We start from the raw sequence: 15,433 nt of genomic DNA, 5'->3' as shown, positions 1-15,433 counted from the left end.
CTGAGATCCTAATTTCACTGGCCATGTGTTTGTATGATCGCCTAAATTCCATATATAAAGTTCTTTGTAGACTTTGTGTAGACTAGTGAATTGAATTATTCAATCTGTAATGTATGAGGCACTATGTAAGTGTTATCTGTAACACAGGGAACAGGATATTACTTGGTTATCAAGGAGCATAGCTTTGTGGGAGACCTGCTGTCAATCAAGGAGAAAATATTGTGCTTAACGCCTTATCTCCTAGAACCTAGATGTACAGACTGCTTAATGCCTTATCTCCTAGAACCTAGAAGTACAGACTTATACAGCACTAAAAACAAAACAAAACAAAACCCTGAGACTTCATCTTACTCATGAAAGAAATCATCAAGTAATCAGCCAGTAACAAATGCTGGCCAAATTGTGGGGAAAAGAAACCCTTCTCCCCTGTTGATGGGAGTGTAGACTGGTGCAACTACCGTGGAAATCAGTGTAGCGATTCCTCAAAAAACTGGGATTAGAGGTCCCATTTAACTCAGCTATTACACTTCTGGGTATCTTCCCAGAAAAATGAAAAACATCATACCATAGCAGTGAATGTGCATCAGTATTTATAGCAGCACAGTTTGTAATAGATAAATCTTGGAAGCAATCCAAATGCCCATCAACCGAAGAATGAATAAAAAAAAGATGTGTTTTCTTTATGCAATGAAGTACTACTCAACCATAAATCAGAATAAACTTGACATTTCTAGGTAAATGGATGCAATTTGAGACCACACTCTTAGGCGGAATAAATCAGACACATGTGTAAATATCATATTGTTTCTCTGATGTGAGAAACCAAAAGTGAATAAGGCCCGAAGTATATAATAGGTACTGCAAAGTTCCAAAGAAATGAGAATTAGGGAGAGGAGAAGGGGAAAGGAAGGAAGGGAAAAGAAAAAAAAATGATAAAAGGAGAAATGAAAACAAAATTTTTGTAAATAAGGAGGGGAAGAGGGTTTGAGGGAGGGATTGGGAATAAAAGAATAATCAAAACATATCAAGTACGGCTATAAACTCCCTACGACAAATATGATCATGATGTATATCCAAATCATACCAATAAGTTTAACTGAAATAAATAAACACATAAATAAATAGATTGTTTAGTTTAAAGCTTTGTAATTTGTGGAAGATACAATATTTACTTAATGAAGCAGGAAAGGTTTTTTTGATAAAGGCGTTCTTGGCCACCCATTATTTCTAGATGTTTGCTTAAAAATAATTAACCAGACAGTATTATATAGTCTACTCTGAAGAGATCTTTTTGCAGTGAGTTGATCATTTGATTTATTGGCAAAATTAGTAATGCATGATTAATCTGGCATTATCTTTCAGCTTTCCCAATGTTCTCCAGAGAACAAAAAGTACATCTAAACCTGTATATTTTCTCCTATGCATGATTACTTGATCATGCAAAATGTCTGATTATTTCTCCTGTCCTCTTTCTTGTAATGCAGAATAGTAGCTTTCAGTCTTGACTAATAAATCAGTATTTCGTGGTGTTTGTGTGTGACTGAAATTTCCACTTAAATACACATTATTTTAGTTTTAATTTAACAAATACTTCATGTAGTGCTTGTTATCTGTCAGAAAATATTACTTAAACTTTTTATTCAATTTCATTAACTAATGTTTAACTCATTTATTTTAAAACTTTCTGGTGGAATAGAAGTTAGGTGCTATAATTACCCTCATTTGCAAATAAGAAGCAGTTACCAATATTAAAAGCTAGACTTGGATTTTAAAGCCATGAACTTTAGTTTCAAAGTCTTATGTCTTAACACTGTGAATAGCAGGTAAAGACAATAAGATCCAAACAACATCAATTCATAGGGTTAGTGTGCAAGTCAAAGTTCTGTTTAACTGAAATTTTCTATTTTCAAATTCTTAAAAATATATCGCACGTAGCATAAAGAGGCATTCTTTTAAACCTATGGTTTCCATAAATACAGAAGGATTTCTCTCATTAATTTGAGTGTTAAATATTTCATTTATAAACCAGATAACATAACTCATCATCTTTCTACTTTGCTAGATCCCTTCTTGGGTTTTATACATATATTTTGCAAGTAAGAATCTGATCTGAGATCTTCAATGCTCATACAAATAACTACTAATCATCTCATTTTTAAATGTTCATGCCCCATTAAGGTGAATATGGAATCTTCAGAAAAAAGATGAGTAAAATTTTCTCAACTTGAAAAATATGAAAATAAATTAAATTTCTTCTCATGTGTAGCCACTTAGTATTACCTTTATTACTACAATGGCTGGGATCCCAAAAAGGAAAAGAGGATATTAAAGAGATATGTATACTTTGAAAAAAGGACAATCTGGTGTTCTTAACTCTTAATACTTGTAAACAATTTCTCTACTTACTTCTTGCTTATTAGTCAAATATGAAAACCATTTCTTTTGTTCATGGCTAGGATCTAGGCTTTCTGAGCTCATTTCCTTTTGACTTAGAAGTAGAATTTTTTGAGTATGTATTCAAACCTGAAAGGAAAAGTTCATTTACTGAGGTTTTCTTTAGATGTTTCCCCAATTACTCATTGAACTCTGACAACTTCCATGAGAAATTTAAGATAAATTTCAAGATAAAGACTTTGCCCCAGATTACATAAACGGCGTGTCTGATTTTTAAGCAGCAAAGCCAATATTTGAAACCTGGTCTGCCAAATTCCTGGAAGAATTGTGCCCTGTTACATCCCCGCTGCTGCTCTGTCACATGTCGCCATCTGGCACTTCTCTGATGTTTTTCAGGAAAGGCTAGCCCCAGGCTTCAATGCGAATGCAAATTTAAAGGACAGAAGGAAGAGATGCCCATTGTGAGGAGTTCAAGTGGCACTAGGAGTGAAGGGGTGGCAGACACTTTCAAATCACACTGATACTGTATTCCAAGTTCTTCAAGGTTTTTTCCTTGTGCAGTTTCTCCAAAGTCATTCTTTTGTATTTTTATCTTTTGAGTAATATCTTAAGAGTTTTAAATTATATTTTGGACATGATCTGTTTTATCTTCATTTTTATCTTCCTTAGTGAATGGTTTCTAATATAAAATATCAGAAATTTGGCACACTTTGGGGTCCAAAGTTTTCCCCGCCTCGGAGGCTCTTTTTGGACCCTGTCTCTGGGGCATAGCAGTACCTTGTGTGTGCCTTGATCCTAGCAACCATCATACGGGGTGCTCGTTTTTCAACAAGGTCTTTGAGAACAGAGAAATTATCTTATTTATCTCTTTATTCTTGACATATTATGTATCCTCAGTGTAGATTAAATTAATGAATATTTCTATAATTGGAACAGACATGCCAAATGTTTAGACAGTTCTTATACTCCAGTTAAGAAAATCTCCCAATTGAAAGAACCTAATTTATTTCTATTTCAAGAAAATGCTTTCTGCTTTGAATTTATAGAGTTCTAATGATTTTGCTAGTGTTGAAAAACAAAAGAAACTTAAATTAAGTTTTCCAAATAGGGATAGTAATGAATAAGGAATGGCTGATAGACCTACTAAATGTGTTAGGTCTACTGGGAAAAATTGGTTCCTCTATATCTTTATGCTTGAATATGAACTATGTCTCTGCAGCTCTAAAAAGATTAACCATAATCACTCAATAATTTAACAGTGTAATCTAAAATAATAAGTGGTTGTTTTATTACCTGAATATTGATCTACCATTAGGTAGTGAAGTAGGTTTTGCAATCATAAGCTTTAATCATAAGCTTTAACTGAAGTTTCATTGTTTTATATAATTAGACACTAAAATATGGCAAAGCATTTTGTTCTTTAAACCAAATTAGAGACTAAGACCAGAGGCTGGGGACCTATATTTAAAGTGTTGAAAATTATTGCTTTTAAATTATTTTATTTTAGTTGTAATTTCTTTTCCCTTATAACACAATGCTGACTTTTAAGAATATGATCCTAATAGTAATTTAGTGCTACCAATATTTGCCAGGTGTCATTTAAAAGACTTTACTTGTCTGAGTTCATGCAATCTTCACAACACCTGGTTGATGAATGTGCTATTATTATTGCTATATTACAGATGAGGCAAGAGATACAGAGAAATAATACAAAGCATGAAAGCTTATGTAGCTGAATTGCCAGCTCAAGAAATCTGGCTCTTGATTTCATGTTGTAATTACTGTACAAACTGCCTCTTTCTAGAACTTTTACCACTGACATATGCCTTCCCAAAGACGTTGGAAAGAAGCAAAATTAAATGTGAAGATAATTTTTCTTTACTATTGAAAATGTTACCATATATTTATTCAAGTGGTATTGTCAATGTGTTTTTTGGTATTTTCTAAAAAGAGTATATTTAATATTTTCAGATTAAATATTTTATTATCAGTAGTTTATTTTTTTACATAAAGAAAGCATATAGTATTAAGAGAAGAAACTTTCTGTATTTTACATACATTATGTACATGGGAATTATTTAATTAAAGGTTATCAGTATTTGAGATTTTTTTCATATTGTTTATTAAATCAGGTATCAAACTTATTAAACCAGTTAAATACTACAAAAATTCATGTTTTCTGTTACACAGTAGCCAGTTCATTTATTTAGCAAATGTTTATTGAATGTTTACTATGTACCTGGTATATTTTTTGACCTATTAACTATTCGGAGCAGAATATCATGGACTTCTCTTTGTCATGTCAAACAGCTTTCACCTGAATTGGGGGTTGATGTGCCCACTGTGAATTTTTTCTTTTTTTTTTTGGTCTGGAAAATGAAAGAAACAACCTTACAAAAGTATGAAACAGAAACCCATTTGCTAAGGTCTTTCTGCACTTCAAGGCCAGCTCTCATGAGAACCTGTATCAACCCTTTCTCTTCTCTTCTGCTGCTCTCACTTCTGAAATCATAAGAAAGTGAAGATGGGGGAAGTGGCAGAAAGAAGAAAACCTGTTGATGCAGACATGTTGGGAGCTGCTAAATGATGATTTAAAGTCTTTTAAAGCCACAAAGAGCAGTTTCCTAGGAGTCACTACACTTGGCCCTTCCTAATCATGTTGGAATAAAGACCCAGGCCCTGAAATCTTAGCAGTTTCTTCTCATTGATGAATATTACTGCACCAACCTTTACTAACAGCAGAGGACTACAGAAAGGCCAGGGCAAATTTAAGCTCAGGGCACTCTCTGTCCCTCTTATTTTCTAGATTATTCTTAATTAGGTTTTTAGATTTCTCGACCAATGCAACAATTAATGCATCAACATTTATTCAGAGCACACTATCTACTTATTATTTGTGTTTTTTCTAGAGATCTGGTATGTAAATGAATTAAATGAGGCATTCTTTGTTATCTCCTGGTCCAGCCATCTAAAAAGACACATAAACCATGAGTTAATCACATAGCCTGAGACTTAAAGTTTGGAGAATCTTCAATCACCAAATAAGTCTTTTCTATACATATAAAATTTTATGGACACTACATACCAAATGATATTTTTGAATAGAAAAATTTTCAAAAATTTATCTCTGTATAGTATGTACTGATTGCTGCCTATTTTTTAAAATAAGATGTTCCCATGAAGAAGACTTACTGTTTATGCCCAAATCTTCACAGTGAATATTCTGTGTTTTAATTTGTCAAATCTCAGTTATTGGAATGTTTTCTGATCAATATCCAATTCTTTAGGGTGTGTCTAACTTCTTTAAAAAAATTCGGTGAATTTCATACTACTAACCTAAATCAGATCACTTATTCCCAAAGAATAGATGATACTTTGACCCATTCACCATTTTCTGTAAAGCACATTATCCTTTATTTCAGGGATGATTAAATATGGGAAAACACGCAATTGACATTGGACAAACCTTGCTGCTCATAATTTTTTATTTAGTACCATAATGCTTTGAAAAATTAGAATGGCAGAGTGTCACAGAATATGAACAACCAACACCTCTGAACCCAAGACTTGGTGTAAAGTATTACATTTGAATATAGAAAGTGTTCAGTAAATGTGAATTTTTCTCTGTCTACTAAGTCAAATAATGGTACTTAAGGTAAGTGGTCTCCATATTGTGAGTGTGTGTGTGTGTGTGTGTGTGTGTGTGTGTGTGTGTGTGTGCCTTTGTCATTAGAAATTAGCAGGCATCTCAATAATGAGCTGTTATAGATTTATACACTATAATGAGTTGCTTTATCATTGCATGCACATTGTCTAAAACATACCTAATTTGTTATATCAAAGGAAAATAAATGAGGAAGCTAAACTCCTTTTCAGAAAGTCCAATAGTATCTGCACCCATAGAGGAAGTTTACTTTAGATAAAATGGAGGATGGATACCAATAAGTGAAAAAGAGAAAATCCACGAGGCACTGACTTTGCTTTAGAAGTTGTTGCCTATAACTTTTATAGAATTAGTCACAAAAACTTCAACCTGACTAATATATTTCTACCATTTTTCAAAAAAGAAAAATAAAACATGGAGGAAGTAAGTTACTTGTTCAGGATCATAAGGTAAATAAGCAGTTCAAGTAATAGTATATATATAAATGTAAATTCTGTGGTAAAGTAGAAGTAGATACCTAATTATTTTACCACGGGCACAGAGCTACAGCTGTCTTATGCAACAAAGTAATTTCTGTGAAAATTCAAACTGCAAATTGTTTTAATAATGGCTTCTTTAAAGTGTTATGTCTCAAGCAATCAATCCATAGGTATGTCCGAGGTCATAAAGTAAGTATAATTTGAAAATGAAGACTCATATGCATTGTGGTCATTGGCTTAATCTTCAATTGTTCTGTAGTATACCATCCAGAGCAATGTCTCTGATGAGGCATTCATCATCATTTTACAGACAAAACTGACTCCACATGCTAAAAAAAGATCATCAATGAAAAAATTATGTTTATATTATTAGTACCATCTGATTTCATATATTCAGTGAAAATTTATTAGAGTTCTACTATAAATTAGGATGTGTGCTCGCAAGTGGCTCTATGTTGTTTCTATTGATTTAACCGAGAAGCATGGAATAAGCAGTCAGTAAATACTTATTCAATAAATAAATAAATTATTATTAAATGTAAAGCAGATCAATCCCCAGAATTTTAATTTGGCACTCCTTATTGTAGAACACTTGATGTAATATTGGGCTTTTGAGGGGTCTGTGTATAAGAATGAATTTTCTGAATCCTGCCTAGGGCAAGCAGTCCACAACATGGGTTTTGGAGAGATGACTGAACTGCAGTTGTATACCCAAGCTTATCTTCATTGTTATCACTCTTAACCTACATTATTTTGTTGAATGCACTGATTTCTTAATCGTTTGCGTAAATTACTTTGATTTTAATTACTTGTACTCCCCTTTCTCTTTAATTTATGACCAAGTAGTGTGTCAGTTTTAAAACAAGCAAAAGCCATGTGTTACAACAAATAAAAAAGCAATTATCGTTCTTTGTGTTGACTGAAGTTGTCTTCTATCTAAAAGGCAAACAAACAGCAATGGACCTGTGCAGAATTTGGTTTGGAGTCTAATTACTGAGCAGGAAATCAGTGTAACATTATTTCAAATTTAGCATTTCTGTCCTCAGCATCCATATTTCAAAGTCCACTTGATAATGAAGAAATTACTTCAATCCTTGGTTATCTTGATATGCATTTCTCAGCTAATCTATTTTAGAAGAAATCAGAAAGTTGAGAAGCTCATGATGCTTGCTCATAAATAACACCTTCATTGTTTAAATAGAAACATTATTTTTTTTTGTGACTAAGACAAGAGAATAACAATAGTTGAGCTTTAGGCAACTTGTTAGATTCCTCTAAGCATCAATCACTTAATCCTTAAAAGAAAGTTAGTATCTGCTCCTTGCTTGTGTTTAAAGATTAAATGAGATATAGTATGTAAAAAATTAAATGAAGGTGTAATGAAAAATTCAAAGTTCTTTTGTAACTGTTGGTGTAAATTATACTCTTAGTCCTTCCAGTGTTTCTTTTCTTTACTGTCTGTAAGAGAACTTACGTCAAGAGAAGTAATAGGTGAATCAGTTATATATGAAATTACAGGTGTGCAGTTCGGCAATAAGTTGGAAAGTATAATTTATGATATTACTGTTAGCTGTAATCATGCTTTTCAAAGAACCTAACAATTTGGAAAAGTAAGAGACCCATTCATAATTGTTTTAACATATTATTTAATGCAATTTGATGTTACAGAATGTGCTTAAAATTTAGCACAAAGAGCTAGCACAATTTGCTCATAGCCAGGATTAGAATGACTTGTATTTTAAGTGTCATAATACAGACAGAAATTTTTAAATATAAAGAATTCCAGAAATAGTAGTTTTTAGAAAACAGTACTAGAACAGGAATCAGGATGCACAGGCTGTGTTCCATCTGATGGTACTGTAGCATATGTTTAGATACCTGAAACTTTTTAAGTTCTGTTATAAATAATAGAAGAAAAAAGCAGATCCATTGTTCTTATATTACATAATTTTATTAGACTTCATTTTATGAGTTTTTAATTTTTAACAAGGTATTTATTCCCATTTTAAAAAAGACACCTCACTTGAGAAATAGCCTATGCTGCAGGTATAAATACACAGAATAAATCTGTTTGCTATGAATAAAATTTATAATACATTCCCAGAATCAACAGAAATAACTATGCCTCCTATGCTTTTAAACTTAATAAGCCACTGAATGGCTAAAGAAGCCTCCATGACTTACTCACACATTAGGTCTCCAACACACATTTCATTCATGCCCTCAGTGTTCTCATACTTTTTCTCCTAACCCAGCTTGGCCTGCTTGTATATCTCAAGGAGATCCCTTCCTCTATGCTCTATTTTCCCTCATAGATCAGAGACTCCTTCCTCCATTTTATTTTGTCCCAAATTTCCCCTGCCTCCCTGGCTACTGCTCCTCATTCAGCTGCACAGCATATTGACAGGGGCCATTTATGCTTGCCAAAGGGAAGTTCCTCTACAGGTAGATAGCCACTGTGCCTTCACTATATCGAAGCCAGAAATAAACTGTTAAGTAAAGTATGGCACTAAGCAAACCAAATTCAGTAGCCAAAAATAGGAAAAAACTCTTCTTTCACACCTCTGACAGAGCCGCAACCACAATTCTTCCACATTTATGCCAAATCATGGGAGAGGTGAGTCTTTTAATCCTATGTCATCAGTAAGTTTAACATTGTCATCGAAAGCACCTGTGATACAGCATGGTATAATCATAATGCATGAATGAGACAGACAAGTATATACATGCTATCTTCCTTGCCTTGCTGCTGTGCATTCCTGTAAAGATACTTGGTTCACTGAGCCACAGTTTCCTGTTTTGAAAAGTAAAGATAATATCTTCTGTGCATGGTAGTTCTCAGGACTAAAATAATGTATCCATATGGTCATTACTGGAAACTGACTTAAAATTGGCTGTCCTTATGTTATTTTTACTATGATTATTGTCATCATCATTATTAAAACCCCTTTGAAATTGGAAAATACCAATTGCATTTTTTCCTGTTAGGAAAAACTAGAATAAAGAACATTTTGAAGGGCTTGGTTATGGAGGCAAAGTAAGACACAGATGGTGCTCAAGAATAGAATAGAATAGAATAGAATAGAATAGAATAGAATAGAATAGAATAGAATAGAATAGAATAGAATAATATAATTTCCTAATAGTAAGTTCTATGTTCAATATCTGATATTTACACAAATGCCCCTCTTTACCTCTATCTCCAAAACTTAGAAATCTACTATTCTCTCTTTACTTTCTCTTTTGCATCAGACTTTGTGCATTATGACTCTAATAAAGAAAGAGACTTGCCAGCTCATTTCAGCTGGCACAGTTTAGAGTATCTCTTGAGAAGACTATTCCTCTAGAACAAGAAAAAATACCTGTAGCAACTATTTTAGTACATGTAATGCAGCACTTTTGTGATGGTGTATTTCCTACTGATGTTGGTTTCCATAAAAGGAAATAAATTCTCTATATTTCCAAGCAAAAGATCAAAAGAGTTATGTAATTTTCACATGGAACATGAAATGCAACAGAGATTGTGTGAATTAAAGCTTACTATAATTATTTTTTAAAGCTTGCTATAATTAAGAGAAAAATTTTAAAATGTTACTTAAAACAAATAATTTCAATTTTTTAGATTAAAATGTTCTAAATATATGTTTCAGATGCTATTATTTTATGCTTAGTGGAGAGCTGTGTGAATGTGTGTGTGTGTGTGTGTGTGTGTGTGCGCACGCGCATGTATGTATTGTGTATACGTGACAACAAGACACATCAAAATCCTATCTCTATCTATAGCCCTAAACAAATATCTTTGGATATAGGTCAAAGACAACACCTCCACCTCTATAATTTAGATTAGTAATAAGAAAGTATGTCATAAAGCAGAATAGTTAAAGAAAAAGATTCTCTTTCTAATTAATATTAAGACTTTATGTTTTGGTTAAAAGGTAAGTTTTAATGTGTTTGTGTTACATACTGAATTGATCTTTGAACAGAATGCCTAATGAAAACAAAGTTGTGATTCCGAGCATAGGGGGGCAATTATAATGCTTAGCATAAAGAAAATACATTTAGTACCCAGACAACCAGCTTGCTACCTGCAATACTGGCCTCCTTAGTTTGGAAAACCTTTCAGTAGTTCTAGATATGAAGTTGGCTGCTATCACCAGTGTAAGTGATATATCCATCAATTAGAGAGTGCTGTGGAATTTTCAAGGCAAGGGAAAACTCTTCTTTGGTGGACATTGCTTTTTATCTGCTTTTGTATTGAATCTAATAAGGTCTTGCATATTCTCCTTTAATAGTTCCTTTCATGACATGACCTCTCTCATCCCAGGATGAACTAAGAAAATCATTCCCAATGTGATGTACTCTACTGAAAATCAGGTGTTTCTCAAAGTGCCATTGTGATATACCATGGTCACAAACCTCTCTATCAGAAGATAAATAGAAACTCAACCAATGACATAAGTAAAATGATTATATGTATTACTTAATGTTTTCCTTATCATCAAATTTGGTGTTGAAATGGAACAAGAGTTTTAGTGCTGATACTTTGGTCTGGTACCCACAGAGATACAGTTAGACATACCGTGAACCTCTTTCCATGAGTTGTGAATTTCCTATTCCTCTTCTAGCCATGGGCACTTGTTGAGAGGCCACTAGCAAGTCCATGTGGGGAGAGAATATTGCCCACCAACTCTTTGAACTTGAATCTCTCATTAGAGACAAACTGAACTGAGCATGTCAGTCATTTTTCAAAAGAGACTTGATTATCCTTGGTTAATGTGATTTGCAAATTTGGGCACATTATTTAACATTTTTAAATTTCCATGTCTTATTCCAAGCCTGGATAGAAACTGTCTTCTTTTTAATGACAATCTTTAAGGATTAAATGAGATGGCACCTGTAAAACATTTGGCTTTATTTTAAGTGGATCATAAATGATCACCTTTGTTATTATAACTAAACAACACTCCATTCTCCATAATCATGCCCATCAGTACAGACCTGTAGAAGCCAAACCACTTCTGAAAAGTAAGGAGAATGTGGCTTCTGCTGAACAATAGGAACTCCCAAGGTAGATTTTCTCAGGACTGGTCCAGGCTAGCATATCAGGGCACCATATCAGAAGAAACTAACACATTGTGTGATTATCTTATCTCAGTGGTACTGTAACTTCCTAATGTATTCTGTATTCTAAGAGATAAGTATAATAATTTCTATTATATAGGGTATATATATGAGATATATAGATAGATATGAGACATACACAGGAATGTGTATATAGGAACATATATGTATGTATAGGAACATATATGTATGAATATGTATATATAGGAACACACACACACACACACACACACACACATATATATAGCCATATTTTAAAAACTCAAGGATGAGAAAAGTAACATGGCCAGAATTATCCAAGCAGCATGTAAAACAGGAGGTGGTTGATTCAGATCACTGTCTAGCAGGCCCAGTTTCTTCCCAGATCACACTGCCCTTTTTCTGCCATAATTCATTCTAACTTAATTTCAGCTTCTTCTGGTTCAAGGGAGTGCTTCTGTTTCCTCAGTTTCCCAAGTAAGTCTCTTTGTGTCACACTTATTAAGGAATAGCTATTTAAACTTCTTGAATACCATAAAGAAAGGCATTTTAAATTGTCCAGGGCATCACGAAACCCAGATATTTTGCTTTTCTCTCAAGATCTGGCCCTTTTAGCCTCTTCAATTACAGTTTGAAGTAACAGAGGAGGGTCAAATATATGCTTTGGATTGATATGTGATGGAAGGAGACTTACTCGTGTTTCACTTTTCCATCTTAATTACTAAGGTCTTGGGAGATTATGCTGCAATCCAAAGTGTCATGAGTCTGGTACATTTTACTGACATGTTAATTCAAGCTATGTTTTTTCATCCTCTGAGAGAGATGTAAGGCCCATTCTCACCTGATTCAAAATGAGTCATTACAAAGGAGCTAGGTAGTTCTTCCAGTCAACCTTTCAAGTAAGTGGTGTGCTAATACCTTCTCCCAGATTCTAGAGGCTCTTGAATGATTTTCATCATGCATTTATGTTCCAGGGAGAAAATTACAGTCCTGTTTTGTAATTATTCCTTTGATGTCTGTTATCCCCACAATCCATAAATGTTCATTCACACTTCCTAAGTTTACAAGTTACTGTTCTATAACTTGTCCTGCTAAAGAATTCATAGAGTATGTGAATGGGACAAAGAGAAATTAATGAACTTGGGTTATATTCACTCTTGGAAGAAGTATAACATTTGTGAGATGTTAGTTGTTAGAGAAAGTGTTTAAATGAATTATAAGACATTTTTACTTTTAAAATCCTAGAGTAAAAAGCATGTATTCACATTAAAGAGCCCTCTAAAGTGCACTTAGATGCTATAAGAGAACAATTCAACTGCCTGTTTTACATCCTCTTTCATCGAAGTATTTTCTTTGAGGCCATACAACTTCAGTTCATCTTATAGCTGACCTCAGGTGTGTACCTTCCTAGAAATGAAACCCAGCAATTAATCGATTTCTCTCACACAAATGTCAACACTCCAGACATGACAATGCTTTAGTGCAAAACAACAGTGGGTCACCAATGTGCAACAAGTGACCCAAAACATTGAACTTTTAGGCAGGAATCTCACCTTTCTATTCCTTTACACTTTTCATTATGGAATTTTCTGCCACCCATATTTTTGCTGAAAAAAGCTTTTTATTATTTTTCAACAAAAATTACCTAAGCCATGGCTTCAAAGTCCCTTGTGAATAGAGGAAGGATGATAAATGAATCAATAAATTATTTTAAGTAAATATCACACATTTTTTACAAAGAAAAAAAAAACAATTCCCAAATGTCACTGATAAAAAGGTCACCCATCATTTCTCTGAGACTTATGCAAGTTGTATACATCTTTCCCCAAACTGAAAATGTATGGCAGTTAAAAGAAATTTCCAAATATATTCTTTCCTACAAAAACAGTCTGACAATCTCCTATCCTTCAAGTATCAAGGTAAGTGACTTTTCTTCAACTCAGATAAGCCTCACAGACATCAAGTACAGAATCTATCTGTACTAGGAAGTGCTAAACCTCCATATTCGGCTGAAAAGACAGCCAAGGAAAGATTTTTTTATAGTTCAGCAACAATGTCATAATTCTGTATGCAACCCAGACTCTAATTGCATAGAAAATTTTTTATGCTTAACAAAATCTGATTTCTCTGAACCTACATAACAAATCTTTTCTTTCCCTGTAGTTTAATAAACAGCTTGCTTGAAAATGTCTTCCTAGTGCAATGGTTCACAGTGTATGCAATCCCTGTACCTGTCAATCTTTATGGTCCTCCCATAAACTGTTCCTCCCTCAAATACTGCATTCGGCAAGTTAGAGGTTCATTATGAATATATCTGCATGATAATTGCTCATCAGTAATACTGCTTAGCACAGAATAAATGCACAGATGCAAATCATGTAAAATCAGATGATGTCATGAATTTAAAAAAAAAATATATATATATATATATGAGAAAAATGTCAGTAAATTGGTGCCCTGAAATGAAGATTGAATTTTAGAAGCTGCAGTGAACATCACAGTAAATGTAATAGAAGAAGGTTTTTATTTGAGAGGGTAGGAAGATAAAAGCAATCAATTATCATGGTACTTAAATAAACACTTCCAGCTTCCATAACGCGGAGCATAGATGTGTGCACTTGGATTCTCACCAAAAGCTTGCAGTGTTGTAGACACATACTCAGTAGACTGAAGACACAAATCCTGACATATAGGCATTATGGCCCCTTGGGTCACCGCCTGTCGTTGTGCACAGTGACACGATGGGGCCAGGGAGCCAGACCCACACTCACACAGGTATCCCTTCCCACGGGCCGCCCAGCAGGGACACCTCTAGCGGTAATCACCCGCACCGGCAGGTGTGCACAGGCACCAGCAGGGGAGCACCTTAAAAACCAGGGAGAAAGGGAGAAAGAAGGTCGGGCATTTGGGGACAGCAGCGCGCTCCCTGGCAAGGTCTCGCCTCCAAAAGAGTACAGGAGCCTAACTGACTCCGGAGCTGCTCGGAAATCTGCATTATGCCAAGGCTCTGGGCCAACTCACCTCCACAAAATAAAAGCAGGGCAAGAGGGTGACGCTGTCCTTGATCACTTTGCCCTTTGGCCTCTCCTTCGCCGACATCCCGGCCGCCTGCCGGGGCCGCGTCCTCCCCCAGGCGAGGTGTGCACAGCGCAGCCTAAGCGAGCTGCCTCCTCCAGCCGCAAGCGCCTGTCGCCGCTGATGTCACGTTCCCCGCGGGCACCGCTGGAGCCGGCGCTCTGCGTGCAGCGCCCCCGCCTTCTCCCCGCCCCTCTTTGCAGCAACCCAGCGGTTCCCGGAGCTGGCAAGTCCTCTTTCTCTCCTGCCCTTGCTCTAGCTCGTGTTTTTCTTGCCAGAGATGTCCAGCTCCCTCCTCCAAGCTGTTGCTGCAATGGCTCCGGCTCTCCGTCCCTCCCTTGGCTCTCACCGCCCTGGCGAGGCTCTAGGACTGTTGGAGACTGACGTCAAGGATCAGGATGGAGAGACGCACTTCAGGTTTCTCCTGGAACGCAGAGAGGAACTGAGGCACCTGGTCCCCTCCAGGGAAGCCTACTGGGTCACTCCAGGAAAGCAAACTTCTGGACTCCTGGAGAGCAGGGTCCTCTTGGACCAAGACAGCCACTTACACCAGGAACACGGTCTCCACCAAAATGACTTTAAAATGTAGCTAGTACTGAAAACTAGGCTGTGGCAGGAACTCACTCCGCCTGGTAGCCGGCTGTTGATCAGGAATGACTGCTCCTCTTGACCATCTCTGCCCAGGGCGCCCACTAAAAACACTATCAACTGAAGGTTTTCT

General features: G+C 35.4%; 1 protein-coding gene across 1 annotated transcript in view; it reads right to left on the bottom strand.

Moving 5' to 3' along the window:
- The window catches only part of Plppr4 (phospholipid phosphatase related 4), a 35,750-nt gene extending 20,876 nt beyond the window's left edge, over positions 1-14,874 (bottom strand). Inside the window, exon 1 of the mRNA XM_005007825.4 lies at positions 14,659-14,874. Within this exon, the coding sequence (XP_005007882.2) occupies positions 14,659-14,736 (78 nt within the window). The 5' untranslated portion in view covers positions 14,737-14,874. The remainder of the gene's footprint in view (positions 1-14,658) is intronic.
- Between the last annotated feature and the right edge of the window lie 559 nt (positions 14,875-15,433).

Source organism: Cavia porcellus, unplaced genomic scaffold, assembly GCF_034190915.1.
Source record: "Cavia porcellus strain 051 isolate PalLab524CR breed Dunkin Hartley unplaced genomic scaffold, mCavPor4.1 scaffold_1, whole genome shotgun sequence".
NCBI lineage: Eukaryota > Metazoa > Chordata > Mammalia > Rodentia > Caviidae > Cavia > Cavia porcellus.
This window is presented reverse-complemented; position numbering and strand designations above follow the sequence as displayed.